Source organism: Palaemon carinicauda, chromosome 45 (genome assembly GCF_036898095.1).
Source record: "Palaemon carinicauda isolate YSFRI2023 chromosome 45, ASM3689809v2, whole genome shotgun sequence".
NCBI lineage: Eukaryota > Metazoa > Arthropoda > Malacostraca > Decapoda > Palaemonidae > Palaemon > Palaemon carinicauda.
This window is the reverse complement of record NC_090769.1, coordinates 26,529,759-26,544,741: the sequence shown is the minus strand read 5'-3', so window position 1 is coordinate 26,544,741 and position 14,983 is coordinate 26,529,759. Positions and strand designations below refer to the sequence as shown.

The following is a 14,983-nucleotide window of genomic DNA, read 5'->3' as shown; positions in this document are numbered from 1 at the left end:
AGGGAGTCATTATGTCATCAACCTTGTTGCAGAATTGCATCGAGCGAACCATATCCTCGTCCCACTCTTGCAACATTTCTTTCAACTCCTTCGCATGGTTGCAGGCCTTGGCAAGCCGTTCTAATGTTAAGCCCGTTTCTTCGACATTTTCTTGGGTCTCTTCCTGGGTTTCACTCTCTTCTTCGCTTGCCGATTTCGTCAGGTCTTCGAGGTCTGCGTCAGTTAGGGGCTGGGAATGGCAGTCCAACAACTCGTCGACGTCTTCAGTCGTCATGTCGCCAAACCCATCGCCTCCAATTATGGCAGCCAACTGCACAGATTTGCGTATTGCTGAGTGTTGGATTTCCGACGGAGTAAATCCCTTGTCGTCGTAAACAATCTCGGGCCACAACTTCTTCCAGCTCGCATTCACGGTTGCAGGTTTCATCTCTTGAAGTGCCTTCTGAATATTCTGCAGGCACGTGGCTATGGTGTACTGCCGCCAGTACGCCTTCAAGTTAAAATCTTCATCCTCATCATCTTGGGCAGCATCCACACGCGCAACGAGGTCCGCCAAGGTGTTCTTCGTGTAGAGGGCCTTGAACGCCCTAATAACCCCCTGGTCCATCGGTTGAATTAATGACGTGGTGTTGGGTGGCAGGAACTCAACCTGAATGCCCTCATGCGACAGGTCAGTTGTGTGTCCACCAGCGTTATCCATAAGGAGAAGGATCTTGAATGGCAAGCCCTTCTCTACGAGATATTTGCTGACTTGCGGGATAAAACACTGATGGAACCAGTTGGAGGTCAGCATCTTCGTAATCCATGCTCTTTGATTATGCATCCAGTACAAGGGAAGGAGATTCTTATTTTTATTTTTCAAAGCGCGAGGATTTTTCGACTTATAAATAAGCCCCGGCTTTAGCAAAAATCCAGCAGCATTGCCACACATCACGAGGGTAACGCGATCCTTGAATGCTTTAAAGCCAGAGGCTTTGGCTTCCTCTTTGAACAGGAAAGTTCGCGACGGCATTCTCTTCCAAAACAAGCCGGTCTCATCCATATTAAAGACTTGTTCCGGCTTGTATCCACCTTCGGCGATAATATTCTTGAACGTCTGGTTCACGTAAGTTTCAGCAGCGGCAGTGTCAGCCGAACCAGCCTCCCCATGCAGGGAAACGCTTTTCAGGGCGAAGCGTTTCTGAAACTTCGCGAACCATCCTTTGCTGGCGGAAAAACGTTTCTGAGGCTGGGAATCAGTGGATGTCCCTGGTTGAGGATCATCTGCATCATCATCATCTTCAGCATGGTTGCCGTCGTCGTCTTTAGGTTCCTTTGCAGCAAAATTCTCATATAAGCTCAAAGCCTTTGTTTGGATGGTGTTCGTATCCAAGGCTATGTTCTTCTTCCGGCAGTCGGCAATCCACACAGCTAAAGCACCTTCCATGCGTACGATCGTTTTATTACGCGTTGTAACGACTCGCTTCGCTGATCTGCTAAAGGTGATTGCAGCCGTCTTTCTAATGTTCGCCTCGTCCTTCTTGATATAGCAAACAGTAGATTCGTTGATGCCAAAATGGCGCCCAGCGGACGCGTAACTTCTACCATCTTTTAACATATCGAGAAGCGTAACCTTCTCAGCTATCGTCATCATCCTTCGGTGGCGTTTAGGCTCACTACCAGCCTTAAGAGAAGCAGAACGCTTGGGAGCCATTACAGTAGGATTTGACAAAAAGTTCAACTTAAAAAGGTCGCACACAGCACAGATTCACAAACTTAAGAACGTCTACTCAGCGATACGCGGGAACAGAGAGTGGACGATCCGGGCCCGCGAGAACCTAGATGCTGCGGGTTGGAGATGATGGCAAAACACCAATCACAGGCTAGATAACAAAACTTGAGTTCTGATTCGTCATCTATCAGCGCTTGAACCAATCACAACCCGTCTTACAGTATATGATGCGTAGGTTACCAACTCATACAAGATGCCCCGCGCCTACCGAACGTACGTATTAATAATAATAATAAATAATGATAATAATACAGTACAGTAATGTAATAATAATAATAATAATGATAATAATAATAACAATCATAATTTTATTAACAACAACAACAATAATAATAACAATATTTAATAGCTTTACGTATGCTACAGTGTTTTATTCTTTTGTAGGATGTGTGTGTGTGTGTCTCTCTCTCTCTCTCTCTCTCTCTCTCTCTCTCTCTCTCTCTCTCTCTCTCTCTCTCTCTCTCTCGTACGCTTATTCGAAATGTGATTTTTGCAACAAAGAATATTATTGGATGCAGTACTGTACTACGTACGTATACATACAAAAGATTCATGGAAAAGAAGCACATCCATTACATTTGTAGTACTGTACGTACAGTAGTAGCCATCAGCAGCCTTACACCATTCTAATATTGTATGACTGCATCTGATTTGCGTTTCATGTTCGATTTAATTTTACTACGTACTGTATACAGTACTGAATTATCGTATGATAATACAGTACAGTACAGTAATACAGTAATAATAATAATAATAATGATAATAATAATAACAATAATAATTTTAATAACAACAACAACAATAATAATAATAACAATAATAATAATAGCTTTACGTACGCTATTTTACGCTTTTGTTGTAGGATGTGTGCCTCTCTCTCTCTCTCTCTATGTATCTCTCTCTCTCGTACGCTTATTCGAAATGTGATTTTTGCAACAAAGAATATTATTGGATGCACTACTACGTACGTATACATACAAAAGATTCATGGAAAAGAAGCACATCCATTACATTTGTAGTACTGTACAGTAGTAGCCATCAGCAGCCTTACACCATTCTAATATGGTATGACTGCATCTGATTTGCGTTTCATGTTCGATTTAATTTTACTACGTACTGTACTGTATACTGTACAGTACTGTACAGTATTATCGTATGATCACATTCTCTTTTCGTGTTTTATTTCTTTCTGTGCTGAATTATATATCATATGTAATGCAATGAACAATCAGTAAGAGCAGATATTACTAATTACAGTATTAATGGAATTACAGGTAACAAAATATCGTATTTGGTTGTCTTCAGATTTCGCGGTATTTTCGAATTTTCCGGAAAATCCGCTATATGTATATATATATATGGGTTATGGAAAAAACCCGCGAAGCGGTGAATCCGCGATTGTCGAACCGCGAAGTAGCGAGAGTTCACTGTAATAGGGAATACAGAATAGTGCCTGAGCAGAAAATACTAAAATCCATTATTACACAGGGTCTTGAAAATTCATTTATATAATACAGTAGTACTGGTTTTCTGAGCCACCTAATGTTTTCATTCTATGTCATGTTTCTAAAGATTCATAATTTTTATAAGTATTCAAGAGAATAGATGAACTAAGTACTGTATTAAGAAGGGTTGTAAACATGTTTGTAGAGTTTTATCATTTGCTGGTAGTATCCTAGTTGCATAGTATTTGTGAATGTTGAAGGACATTTTTATAAGCAAATTTTTGTTGGTAAGAAAAAGTTTTCCTAAGAATAACTGGTTAGCCTAGAAATGAATACATTGCTATTATATTGCTCACAAGAATCCTACTAAATATGCTGTCCTTTATTCACAAAATCTATGGTGGACGTTACATTTTAAACCCATCAATTGCTGTTTTCATTTCAGACGCAGGAGGTAGACCAAACTCCTGAAATTGACCAATTTGAGGATAAAAAGTGGATCTTTGATGAGCATTTACAAAAAGTTAGTAATTTTCTCCCCTTTTTTTTTTAGTGTATTACAAGTATTTGATAATGAACAACTGTATACAGTACTATAATATTTTAATTAATATTACCAACTAAATGTAGATTACAATAAGGTTTAATTATACAAAGCTTCTATTCATAATTTCTCAAAACTCATATTTAACTTTCTATATTATATTTTAGGTCCATTTTCCTCAGCATGCAGACAGTAAAATCTCTAGATTTTTTCTCTTAGTTATTATTATATATAAAATAAATAAGGTTTTCACAGAAACACTTGCGTAAGTTCTTAAGCCATATAATAAGTGAAAATAATCAAAATAAACGTAATACACTGGAGGAGCTGTAAACAGTGGCGGGCTACGGGAAAGACTGATTGCAATAATACCAGATAATTAAAATATGAAATGCATGCCACATGAGATAATATAAATGCTACATAGTATTCCCTATGCTCCAATAAACGAGAATACTTGCATACATGTATTCCTAACACAACATATATGCTAAAAGTGTGTTAGCAATAAAGGTACATATAACAATGATAATCATATATATGGAAATAATTATAATGATAATCCATCACCTCCCCCTCCCCTTTGCGTTCAATGAGCTATATGAACGGGTATGGCGTCTCGGTGAACGCCGATACTCAGCTTTAGTGCCACTTTGCTGTTGTTGACTAGTATCAGGGACAACATCCTTCTTCTTTGGAGATTGCTGTGTCTCGTCAGGCAAATGTGAAGGAGAATGAGGTACAGGGCGTAAGAAACGGCGGTTACGCCATAATATTCTTCCTGAGGGTAACTTCACATGGTAGTCTCGTGACCTACCGATGCCCATAATAATGCCAGTCTTATCCCATCGCTTGGAGATGGGGTCTTGGATACGGACATTATCATTGAGTTTGAGTGGTTCCAAAGGGTGTGCATGGCTGTCGTACCTTATTTTGGCTGCTTCTGTACGTGATGCTACACGAAGGTCATATTCATTTGCTTTTTCTTGCCACTCCTGCTTGAATGATGATGCATGGGCTGGGATGCATGATCGAAGGGCTTGGCCATATAATATCTGCGCTGGAGAAAGGCCAGCATAGTTAGGAGTATTCCGTATTTCCAATAATCCTTTGTCGAAATCTTCGGTGTCGATGTTCCCAGAAGGTGCTACCTTTAGGATAAAATGTTTGACCTTCTTCACGGCTGCTTCGGCATGGCCATTACTTTGGGGATAGTAAGGTGTGGATATCACATGTTGAACACCCCATCGGGTAAGAAAATTCTTGAATTCTGAGCTGGCGAACTGAGGTCCACCCTCTGTCCTCAGCCTTACTTGAACACCTAAGTCTCGGAAGATGTGACTGAAGTGTCGTGTTGTTACTTCCGCTGTAGTATTGGTACCAAATTTTACAACTACAGGCCATCCAGATAGTCTGTCAACATACACCAGGAAAGATTTCCCAGCAACACTGAAGAAATCAGCCGATACTGATTCGAAGGGACGAGAGGGGTTTTCGTTGCATAATAGTGGTTCCTGCTGTTGGCTTGGCTGCATTATCTGACATGGCTCACAGGCATGGACAGTATTTGCTATGTCTGAATTAATACCAGGCCAATATACAGTCTGCTTAGCCCGACGCTTAGTCGCCTCCACTCCACAATGGCTGTCATGAAGGCGTCTTAAAATGCTGCGTCGCATAGCTAAGGGAATTACTATTCGGCTACCATACAGGACAAGGTCATCATCGGTGTATAAATCCTCCCTTATTTTCCAATAGGGTAGTAGGTCATTGTGGAGATTGTAGCGGTGACTGGGGAATCCGTTGGCAACGTTCTGGAGGAGTCTTGTGTACGAGGGGTCCTCACGTGCTGCAGTGCGAATCTCTTTCAAAATAAGATCTTGTGTATCTGATGTCTTCACATCTGAAATTGCATCCACAGTCTTGGCTACTACACTCCTGAGGGAAAGATGGGTTTCACTATTTAACATATCATCTTCGGACGTTGGGTGGCTCACAGGGGAACGTGAAAGGGCATCAGGGATGCAATGTTCCTTGCCTTTCCGCCATACTGCAGTGAAGATATATGGTGAAATTTTCTCTTTCAGACGCTGAATACGTGTTTTCTATTGCATCCAATGTATATGTATTCAAGATGGGTATCAGGGGTCTATGGTCAGTCACCAATGTGAAATGGGGCAATCCAAGTAAGTAATGGCGACATTTATTCATAGCCCAAACTGAAGCTAAACATTCTAGCTCAATGGTGGCCCACCTAGTTTCTGCATCAGCCAAAAATCTTGAACCACACTGGACCATGCGGAAACGGCCTTCTCCATGGTCTTGTAGAAGTGCGTATCCTAAACCATATAAACGAGAAGCATCCGTTTGTAGTACGGTGGGGCAGGTAGGGTTGAAATGAGCCAGCACAGGTGGCTGAGAGAGAGCCTTTTTAACACTGGCAAATGCGGCATCATGATCTGCTGTCCACGTGAAGGATCTCTTAGGGCTCATTAGCGGCCGAAGCGGATCTGTTGCAGCTGCAAGATTGGATGAAAATTCTGTTAATTGGTTAGTAAGGCCCATGAATGACCTTAAATCTGTCAGATTTGCTGGCTTTGGAAACTCTGATATAGCTCGAACTTTCTCCTTGTCGGCTGCAATTCCATTTTCAGATGACGCATACCCACAAAAAGATACAGTAGGGCTAGCAATAACAAACTTTTCTGCATTTAAAGTAATACTGTGAGTCCTACAGCGAAACAAAACTTTGTTGAGCCTGCATAAGTGAGAATAATAATCCTTATCATATACAAGGATATCATCCACAACCTTGACACAATGTTGGATGCCCTGAAGAGCAATATCACCTCTCCTGCAGTAGGCATCTCCTGAAGCGCTGAATCCCATGGGTGAACGACGATAGCGATACCGACCGTAGGGCGTGATGAATGTTGTAAGGGCTTGGTCTTCCTCTGCTAGTGGGATCTGCCAGTACCCACACAATGCATCCATGGTGGAGAAATACCTTGAATTAGGATCAATACTCCTGATTGCACTAAATGGTGATGGTGAAGGATGTGCAGGCCTTAAAACCAGTGAATTTAACTTGCTTAAATCTGTGGTGACACGAACACCACCTGTAGGTTTGGCCACGACCACTAAGGGGTGACACCATGGGGATGGTTGATCCCCAACAGGTTCAATGATGCCTTGTGCTACCATTGTCTTCAACTCGGTCTTGACGTCCTCTTGAAAGGCTAGTGGTATAAGACGCGGAGTGTAGATAGCAAAGGGTTTCACATCCTCTTTCAGGTGAATACGCATAGGTGGTCCAGTCATTGGCTTGAGTTGTGCTCCTTGATGAAACTGCTCCTTCGTCATTAGCACATCGCTATATTCCTTTAGGAAGTATTGCTTGGCTTCCTCAGGTGAGGATGTGGCTGGAGGCGGAGGGATGGACATTTTTTCACATGTATTAACTTGGCTGACTGGGACCTGACTGGTTCCTGCTGAAGTCCTGCCAAGTTTCCTCTCTTGCATTTGACGTGGGAAGTCCCAGGGAATGATCCTCAGGTGGCGGAGGGCATCATAACACAGTAATGGTGTTGGGAGAGAACTAAGAACATCAATATACCCCTTGTATGAGATATCACCATAAGTCATGACGGCCTCCATTGATCCCAAGACGTTACCTTCCATGGGTGATCCATCGGCGTTGGAAAACTGCAACTCAGGGGGCGGAGACAATTCCTTGACATCAATACCCAATGCTTGTAAGTGTTGCACTCCAAAGACAGTGGTATCTGCACCAGTATCAGGGATAACATTGATCTTCCCTGATTTACTGCCATATGTGACATGTAAATTGATAGGTGGTGAGAGACAACTTAGGGGACGTAAATTAACTGAACGTATGGCTGGAGAAGATATTTTGACAGTGTTCAATTTGGTGTCCTTTAAATCTTTCGACTCCCTTGGTCCCTTTGACTTTTTCTGTGCACAACAAACATCATAGTGGCCAAATTTATGGCAAATTCGGCACTCCTTAGCCAATGCAGGACATGCGGCAGTATACGGGAAATGGCCAGTTTTAGCACAATTCCTGCACTTGTGGGATACTGCCTTACATGTGTCACTATTATGCTGTTGACCACAATTCTTGCATCTGCTACTTGAAGAAGGAGTTTTCTCTTGCTGATGAATTTTCTTAGGTTGCTCCGGTTTAGCAAATGCCTTCTTTAACTTCGTGTAGTTTGACACGGCACGCACTGAAGTCTGTGAAGCTTTAAGCTCTGTCGTTGTCTTCTTTGCAGCCTCAAAAGCCCTGCAAGTCAGCTTCACTTCCTCAAGTGTTGTTATTGTAGGCATGCTAATGAGCTTCTTGGTGAGTTCTTCATTCCTTATGCCAACCAAAATAGCATGTTTCATTTGAGCCTCCACACAGTTAACGCCTTTACATAAATCAACCTCCTCTGAGAGCTGTTGTAAACGAACGAAAAAATCTGTTAATGACTCGCCTTCTGCTTGCTTGCATTGAGTAAAAGCTAACCGACGAAGTGCTTCATTCTGCTGACCCTTTATATAAATTTCGATATGAGATAAAACATCATCCAAAAGCATAGTTGAGTCTGGTGGAATACCCAAATTGTGTTCTAATAAGCGTCTCATCTCAACACTGAGACATGCCCTTAGCTGTATCAACTGCTTAGGTTGAGGTAAATTATCCAAATCTACCATAACAGCATAATCCTTCCATCTCTGCTTCCATTCTGTGTATTGCCTATAAGTAACATCATGGGTTAATGGTGGAGGCAAATTTACTGTCACCTTAGGTGTCTGCACAGCTGAATTAGGCACTTGGAGAACACTTGCAGACGATGGTGCTGGGGTAGGGGACCCTATACCACTTGCTTGGGGTAGGGTATGCCTGGGACCAGTCATAGCTTCAATTAATGCTTTGAATTCTTCCTGATGTCTGACATTGTCTTCTTTTCTTCTTTCTTCATCCTGTTTTCTTCTTTCTTCATCTTTTTTATCCATGTATTCAAACATTTTGCTGATAAAATCCATGGTTGAAGGGGTTGATGAAGGAGAAATAGATCTTGAATGCGTTGGAGATGACGTCATGTCAGTTGGGGTTGGGGATGATGGGAGAGAAACCTCAGAAGTCTTTGGTCTCCTTCCTTTATCTTGTTTTGGCGGCATAAATAGAAAAATCTCACGAAATCCAAGAGAAAATATCACTCAATGCCGTCAGTGGTAACGTCACAATGACGTCACAAACGGTAGCCAATCACAGAGTACAATAGCTCGAGGCAACAGAGCTATGCTGTATCTGGTAACACTGTGACTGCCGTGGCTATTGCATGCACAGCGAGAGCCGTTAGTCTCCCCTCGAACGCAGCTGAGTATGAATGTGACGCTCTTGTTCCGGCCTCTGCAGATGGCCGACGCACATTAGCCCTAAACTCAGATTGCTAAAATAAACACAGCCCTATATAGAGTCACTGTAATCACAAAACAAAGTCACTGCCAGTGTATACATCCAAACGAAGTTATGGTTCACAACTGCTAATGAACTTGGTTACGATGAACACAAACACTTCTTGCATTGTCCAGGCCGGTTGAAGAAGTTCACTAAATGATCGAAATTCACTTATGGCAAATCAATCACTGCGCCATCTTAGTTATTATTATATATAAAATAAATAAGGTTTTCACAGAAACACTTGCGTAAGTTCTTAAGCCATATAATAAGTGAAAATAATCAAAATAAACGTAATACACTGGAGGAGCTGTAAACAGTGGCGGGCTACGGGAAAGACTGATTGCAATAATACCAGATAATTAAAATATGAAATGCATGCCACATGAGATAATATAAATGCTACATAGTATTCCCTATGCTCCAATAAACGAGAATACTTGCATACATGTATTCCTAACACAACATATATGCTAAATGTGTATTAGCAATAAAGGTACATATAACAATGATAATCATATATATGGAAATAATTATAATGATAATCCATCATTTTCCACGACTTAGATAGATGGATGAAAAGAATTGCAATTTTGTTTAATCATAAACTGAGTGCTCTTTGATTAGTAAAAAGGTCATTTTCAATATTTAACTTAGCCGGTGAATATATAGCTGCAACTCTGTTGCTCGACAGACAACTCTACGGAAAAACTCGCCAGCGATCGCTACACAGGTTGCGGGTGTGCCCAACAGCGCCATCTGTCGACCAGATACCCAGCTCTCATGTAAACAAAGACTCATTTTTCTCTCTGTCGAGGTGTCGACAAGACGTACTTTACTCGCTGTTGCTAAACTGGAGTTTTTCACATCTAATTGGTGAAGTACTATATTCTAGTTTTGAGCTTTCGCAATGCAGGTGTTTTATCTTCATCTTAAATCTTGAACTCGTTTTGGATAGATTTAATTATGGTGACAAAGAGGGTATGGACTTTCTTTCACTTTTAAATGGCCGACCCTTCCCTTAGACGGAAGTGTGTTTATGCTTTTAGTAATTATCTTATCACGTTATAAATTATTTATAGATTTTCCTCTATATATTTTATATCTCTCCGCCTTTATTAGGCCTCTTCGATTAACTTTCCATTTATTATAAACATATAAAAATAAATTTTAATGTTTTGTTTATATGCGACCTTTCCTGAGAGTAGGCGGTCCTAACTTGGAAACCGAAGTTAATCAACGTTGAGCCCTTTATATCGTAATTAGCTTTTAAAGAGCTAAGGATTTAAAACTTTTTAAATGTAATATTTTATGAAAGAATTTCTTTGATAGTCTTCGTACTGTTTTCAAAGATGAACTAACGTTTAGTTTATTTATGCTACGCAGTTGTTGACGTTCAGGACGTTCAACATGCGCTCTATCGTTACGATAGAGAGAGAGTGTATCACGGTTTCACTTTGCAGAAAGAGTAAATCGATTCTGACGTTTTGTTCATTCTTTCTTAGCTTAAATGTTTTAAATTCTTTTTTAAAGGAACTTTTTAATTGAAAAACCTTTCAGTTTTTTCCTTTAGTCAAAAAACATGTTTTTTTGACGAAATATAATTGGGCTCTTCTCTTAGGTGCGAAATCAAGAGAGAAAGAGAGAGAGAGAGATAGAGACGGAGGGAGAGAGAGGAGAGAAAACGTTCCGTTCAAGCGGGTAACGTTGTTCTCGAGTTACTCTCGTCCCTAGTCTCTGTACGGGGAGGAAGGATAAAACGTTTTTAGTTTTTTATTCTCGTCCCCAGACTATGTGCGGTGAGAGATTGAAAACGTAGTTTATAGGAACTAGTGTTTAGTCTCTTTCCCAGCCACTGATTTTTTTATCTTAAAATATGTTTTCTGTTTTTTGCTGGTATTAATGAGCTTGCATTATACGACTGATTTCGCAATTACTACCTTTTAATGAAGGGTAGAATTGCGTGTTTCAGGTAGAAATCAGTAAAAGTTTCGATTTCAGTGAAATAAGTGCAAAACAGAAAATCGAAGTGATAAAGTGATATGCGCAAAGTGTTACAGTGTTGCGTCCGAGGGTTCGTCTGTTCGTGCCTGTCGTTCACCTAGTCCGGGACCTCTTGTATGCTCCCAAGCCCAGGGGAGAAGTAATGTCAAACGACTTATGGGTTCGAGAAGCCTTGATCAACGAACAGACGTTTTCCCTCTATGGTATCGGGTGTATCTTACCAAGATCTCCCCTACCATAAGACGAGAGAGACGTTGTTTCTCCTCGTCATCCGAAGGCTTTTCGCATAAGAAACCTGTCACAAGGTTTCGAAGCCCTTAAGCGAAAGTCAGTCCTTTCAGGACAGGTCCAGCGTCCTGGTTACAGCCATTAGGACAGCTCTGACCCTATGCAGTCATCGGATAACTGCTCGCCGCCTAACAAAAGCGTAACACAGACTCCGAGAGTCTTTTTTTTGTAGGCAAAGTGTTGCGGTCACAGACGTTACCCTCGTCTCTTACCACAACCATTTCCGTTGATCCTCCATGGGTTGTATGGCAAGACATGCAGTATATGCTTGCCTCCCTTATGGAAGACTATTCTGCCGATTAGTCCGTTGAGTCTAGCCGTTTATCTCATCGATATCCTGGCTTTCAGCCAACCTAACGTTCCTTTGTGCTTACTGTTGACGTTGGCGTAGCTAAGTCACGTCAGTCAGGTTGTTTAGAACCACACTCGATGCTGTCTCGTGTGGTTTTTCAGCCGCATTTGGACGTTAGGCCACTGGCTGATGCTCCTGTTGACGTTCAAGACGTTCACTAACAATCGGAGTTGACTTGTTTTGACGCTGTGCGTCAACCTCCGCATTCTAGAGTTGTTTTGACTGCTCAGTCTAGGCAGTCAAAGCAGTCTCGAGTGGACGCTGTGCGTCCTCACGCACCTGTTGTGGTTGACAATTCAGTTGTTGACAGTTCACAGACTGTCAAGCAGTTACATGACGTTGCGTTCTGGTCCGCTACTAATGCACCAGTGAGTGTGGACTCTGCTTGTAAAGCATTGCCACCACGTTAGGTCTCTCCCTTGCTTGAGACTCAGCTTTTATCGGACAAGGTTCCTGTAGATGAGGAAGTTGCTGTTCCCCCTCCTACTGATATTCCCTTGAGGACTGTCAGATGGAGAGGAGCCTAAAGCTGCTTAGCCCCCTATGGACTTTAATTAAATCATGATGATATTTTTTAAGGATCTTTGTCCGGATCTTTTTGTAACTGCTGCTCCTCGTTCGCCTAAACGTCAGAGCTTACACTAGGCCTAGCTACTTCGAAGCCGTTGTTTTTAAGCTAGTGCTCTCTCGCTCTCCTAGAGAGCTTTACGTTGGCTAGGCGACTGGTTTTTCACCAGGAGGAGTTTGGGGGATACAGCCTTTGCTTTCCCTTCTTTTAAACTGGCTTATAGAGCGAGAGTCTGATATGACACGAGAGAAGTTCTCGGCTTGGGAGTTCATGCCTCTGCCCAGATAGACTTCTCAATTCTCGTAGACTCTCCCTGGCGCCTGGCCAGGAGACGCTCCAAGTTTTTTACAGGTCAACTTCCCAGCTGTTTTCGAGCCTTTGAAGTTTTGCTGTACAATTATGTCATGCATAAACAAGGCTTTCAGGGATGGAAAGCGGTACCGCCTCAGTCGCTAACCCTGTCTGTGGCCGCACCTGCTCCCGTAGACCCTAAATGGGCTTTGCTGCAAGACATGCAGTCCAAGCTTGCGTTCTTGATAGAGGACTTTAATGCGGAGAAGGTTGCTACCGAACCTTCTGGCCAACAACCTTCCAACCGGTCGGTTGTGTGCCCTGTTGACGCTGAGGTAACCTACTCGCGTCTGCCAGTTGAGGTGGTTCCTCCACCGATGCGACCCAGTGTGGGTTGCCAGCCGCACGTTGTCGTTAAGCGACGCTCGGAGGTGGTTGTTGACGTTCAGGACGTTCAACAACCAGCAGAGGTGACTTGTTTTGACGCAGTGCGTCAACCTCAGCAACCCGGTAGGGTGTTGACTGCACAACCCAGACGGTCTAGACAGTCTCGGGTGGACGCTGTGCTTCCTCGCGCACCCATGGTTGTTGACAGTTCACAGACTGTGCAGCAGTTCCATGATGTTGCGTCCGGCTCCGTCACGCATGCACCAGTGCGACCGGACTCAGCGAGCCAGACGTTGCCCACTCCGTTGCCGTTTCCTCATCAGTTTTCGGATGAGGAACCCTCTGATGAGGACGTTGCTGAACAACAAGACGATCAGCCCCCAGAATAGATCAAGCCCTGCTATCCATCCAGAAGATGCTGAAGAAGGAACGCTGCTCAGTCAGGCTGTGGATGAGTCTGGTAGGGATGCTGTCATCCGTGGAACAATTTGTGTCACTAGGAAGACTACACCTCCGTCCTCTTCATACCATCTAGCTTTTCACTGGAAAAAGGACAAGACGCTAGAAGCGGTCTCGATCCTGGTTTCCGAAAAGATAAAGTCTTGTCTGACTTGGTGGAAGGACAATATCAACCTAAGAGAGGGTCTTCCCCTGGCTGTTCAGACTCCCAACCACGTTCTCTTCTCGGACGCATCGGACGTGGGCTGGGGCGCGACACTAGACGGTCGGGAATGCTCAGGACTGTGGAACTCGAGTCAGAGGAGCATGCATATCAACTGCAAGGAGCTGTTGGCAGTACATCTGGCCTTGAAAAGCTTCAAGTCTCTCCTTCGAGGCAAAGTGGTGGAAGTTAACTCAGACAACACCACGGCCTTGGCGTACATCTCCAAACAAGGAGGTACCCACTCACTGACGTTGTACGAGATCGCAAGGGACCTGCTCATCTGGTCAAAAGGTCAAGACATCTCCCTAGTAACGAGGTTCATCCAAGGCGACTTGAACGTCATGGCAGATTGTCTCAGTCGGAAAGGGCAAGTAATTCCAACCGAATGGACCCTCCACAAGGATGTGTGCAAGAGACTTTGGGCCACTTAGGGTAAACCATCCATAGATCTCTTTGCAACCTCGCTGACCAAGAGGCTTCCAATCTATTGCTCTCCAGTCCCGGACCCAGCAGCAATACATATAGATGCTTTCCTCCTAGATTGGTCACATCTGGATCTCTACGCATTCCCACCGTTCAAGATTGTCAACAAGGTACTGCAGAAGTTCACCTCTCACGAAGGGACAAGGTTGACGTTAGTTGCTTCCCTCTGGCCCGCGAGAGAATGGTTCACCGAGATACTGCGATGGTTAGTAGACGTTCCCAGTAGTCTTCCTCTAAGGGTAGACCTTCTACGTCAGCCACACGTAAAGAAGGTACTCCAAAGCCTCCACGCTCTTCGTCTGACTGCCTTCAGACTATCGAAAGACTCTCGAGAGCTAGAGGCTTTTCGAAGGAAGCAGCCAGTGCGATTGCTAGAGCAAGGAGAGCGTCTTCCATTAGAGTCTACCAATCGAAGTGGGAAGTCTTCCGAGACTGGTGCAAGTCAGTTTCTGTATCCTCGACCAGTACCTCTGTAGCTCAAATAGCTGTTTTTCTCTTATACCTGAGAAAAGGACGATCCCTTTCAGCTCCCACTATCAAGGGCTACAGAAGCATGTTGGCATCGGTCTTCCGGCATAGAGGCTTAGATCTTTCCAAACATAAAGATCTGCAAGACCTCCTTAAGTCTTTTGAGACGACCAAGGAGCGTCGTTTGGCTACCCCTGGATGGAATTTAGACGTGGTACTAAGATTCTTCATGTCAGACAGGTTGGAGCCGT

At 43.2% G+C, this 14,983-nt stretch overlaps 1 protein-coding gene across 2 annotated transcripts in view; it reads left to right on the top strand.

The window, feature by feature from the left end:
• Positions 1–14,983, top strand: part of LOC137634781 (uncharacterized) — a 129,440-nt gene that overhangs the window by 75,485 nt on the left and 38,972 nt on the right. For both annotated transcript variants that reach the window (XM_068367313.1, XM_068367311.1), the window contains one exon: positions 3,662–3,739. In XM_068367313.1, the coding sequence (XP_068223414.1) occupies positions 3,662–3,739 (78 nt within the window). The remainder of the gene's footprint in view (positions 1–3,661; positions 3,740–14,983) is intronic.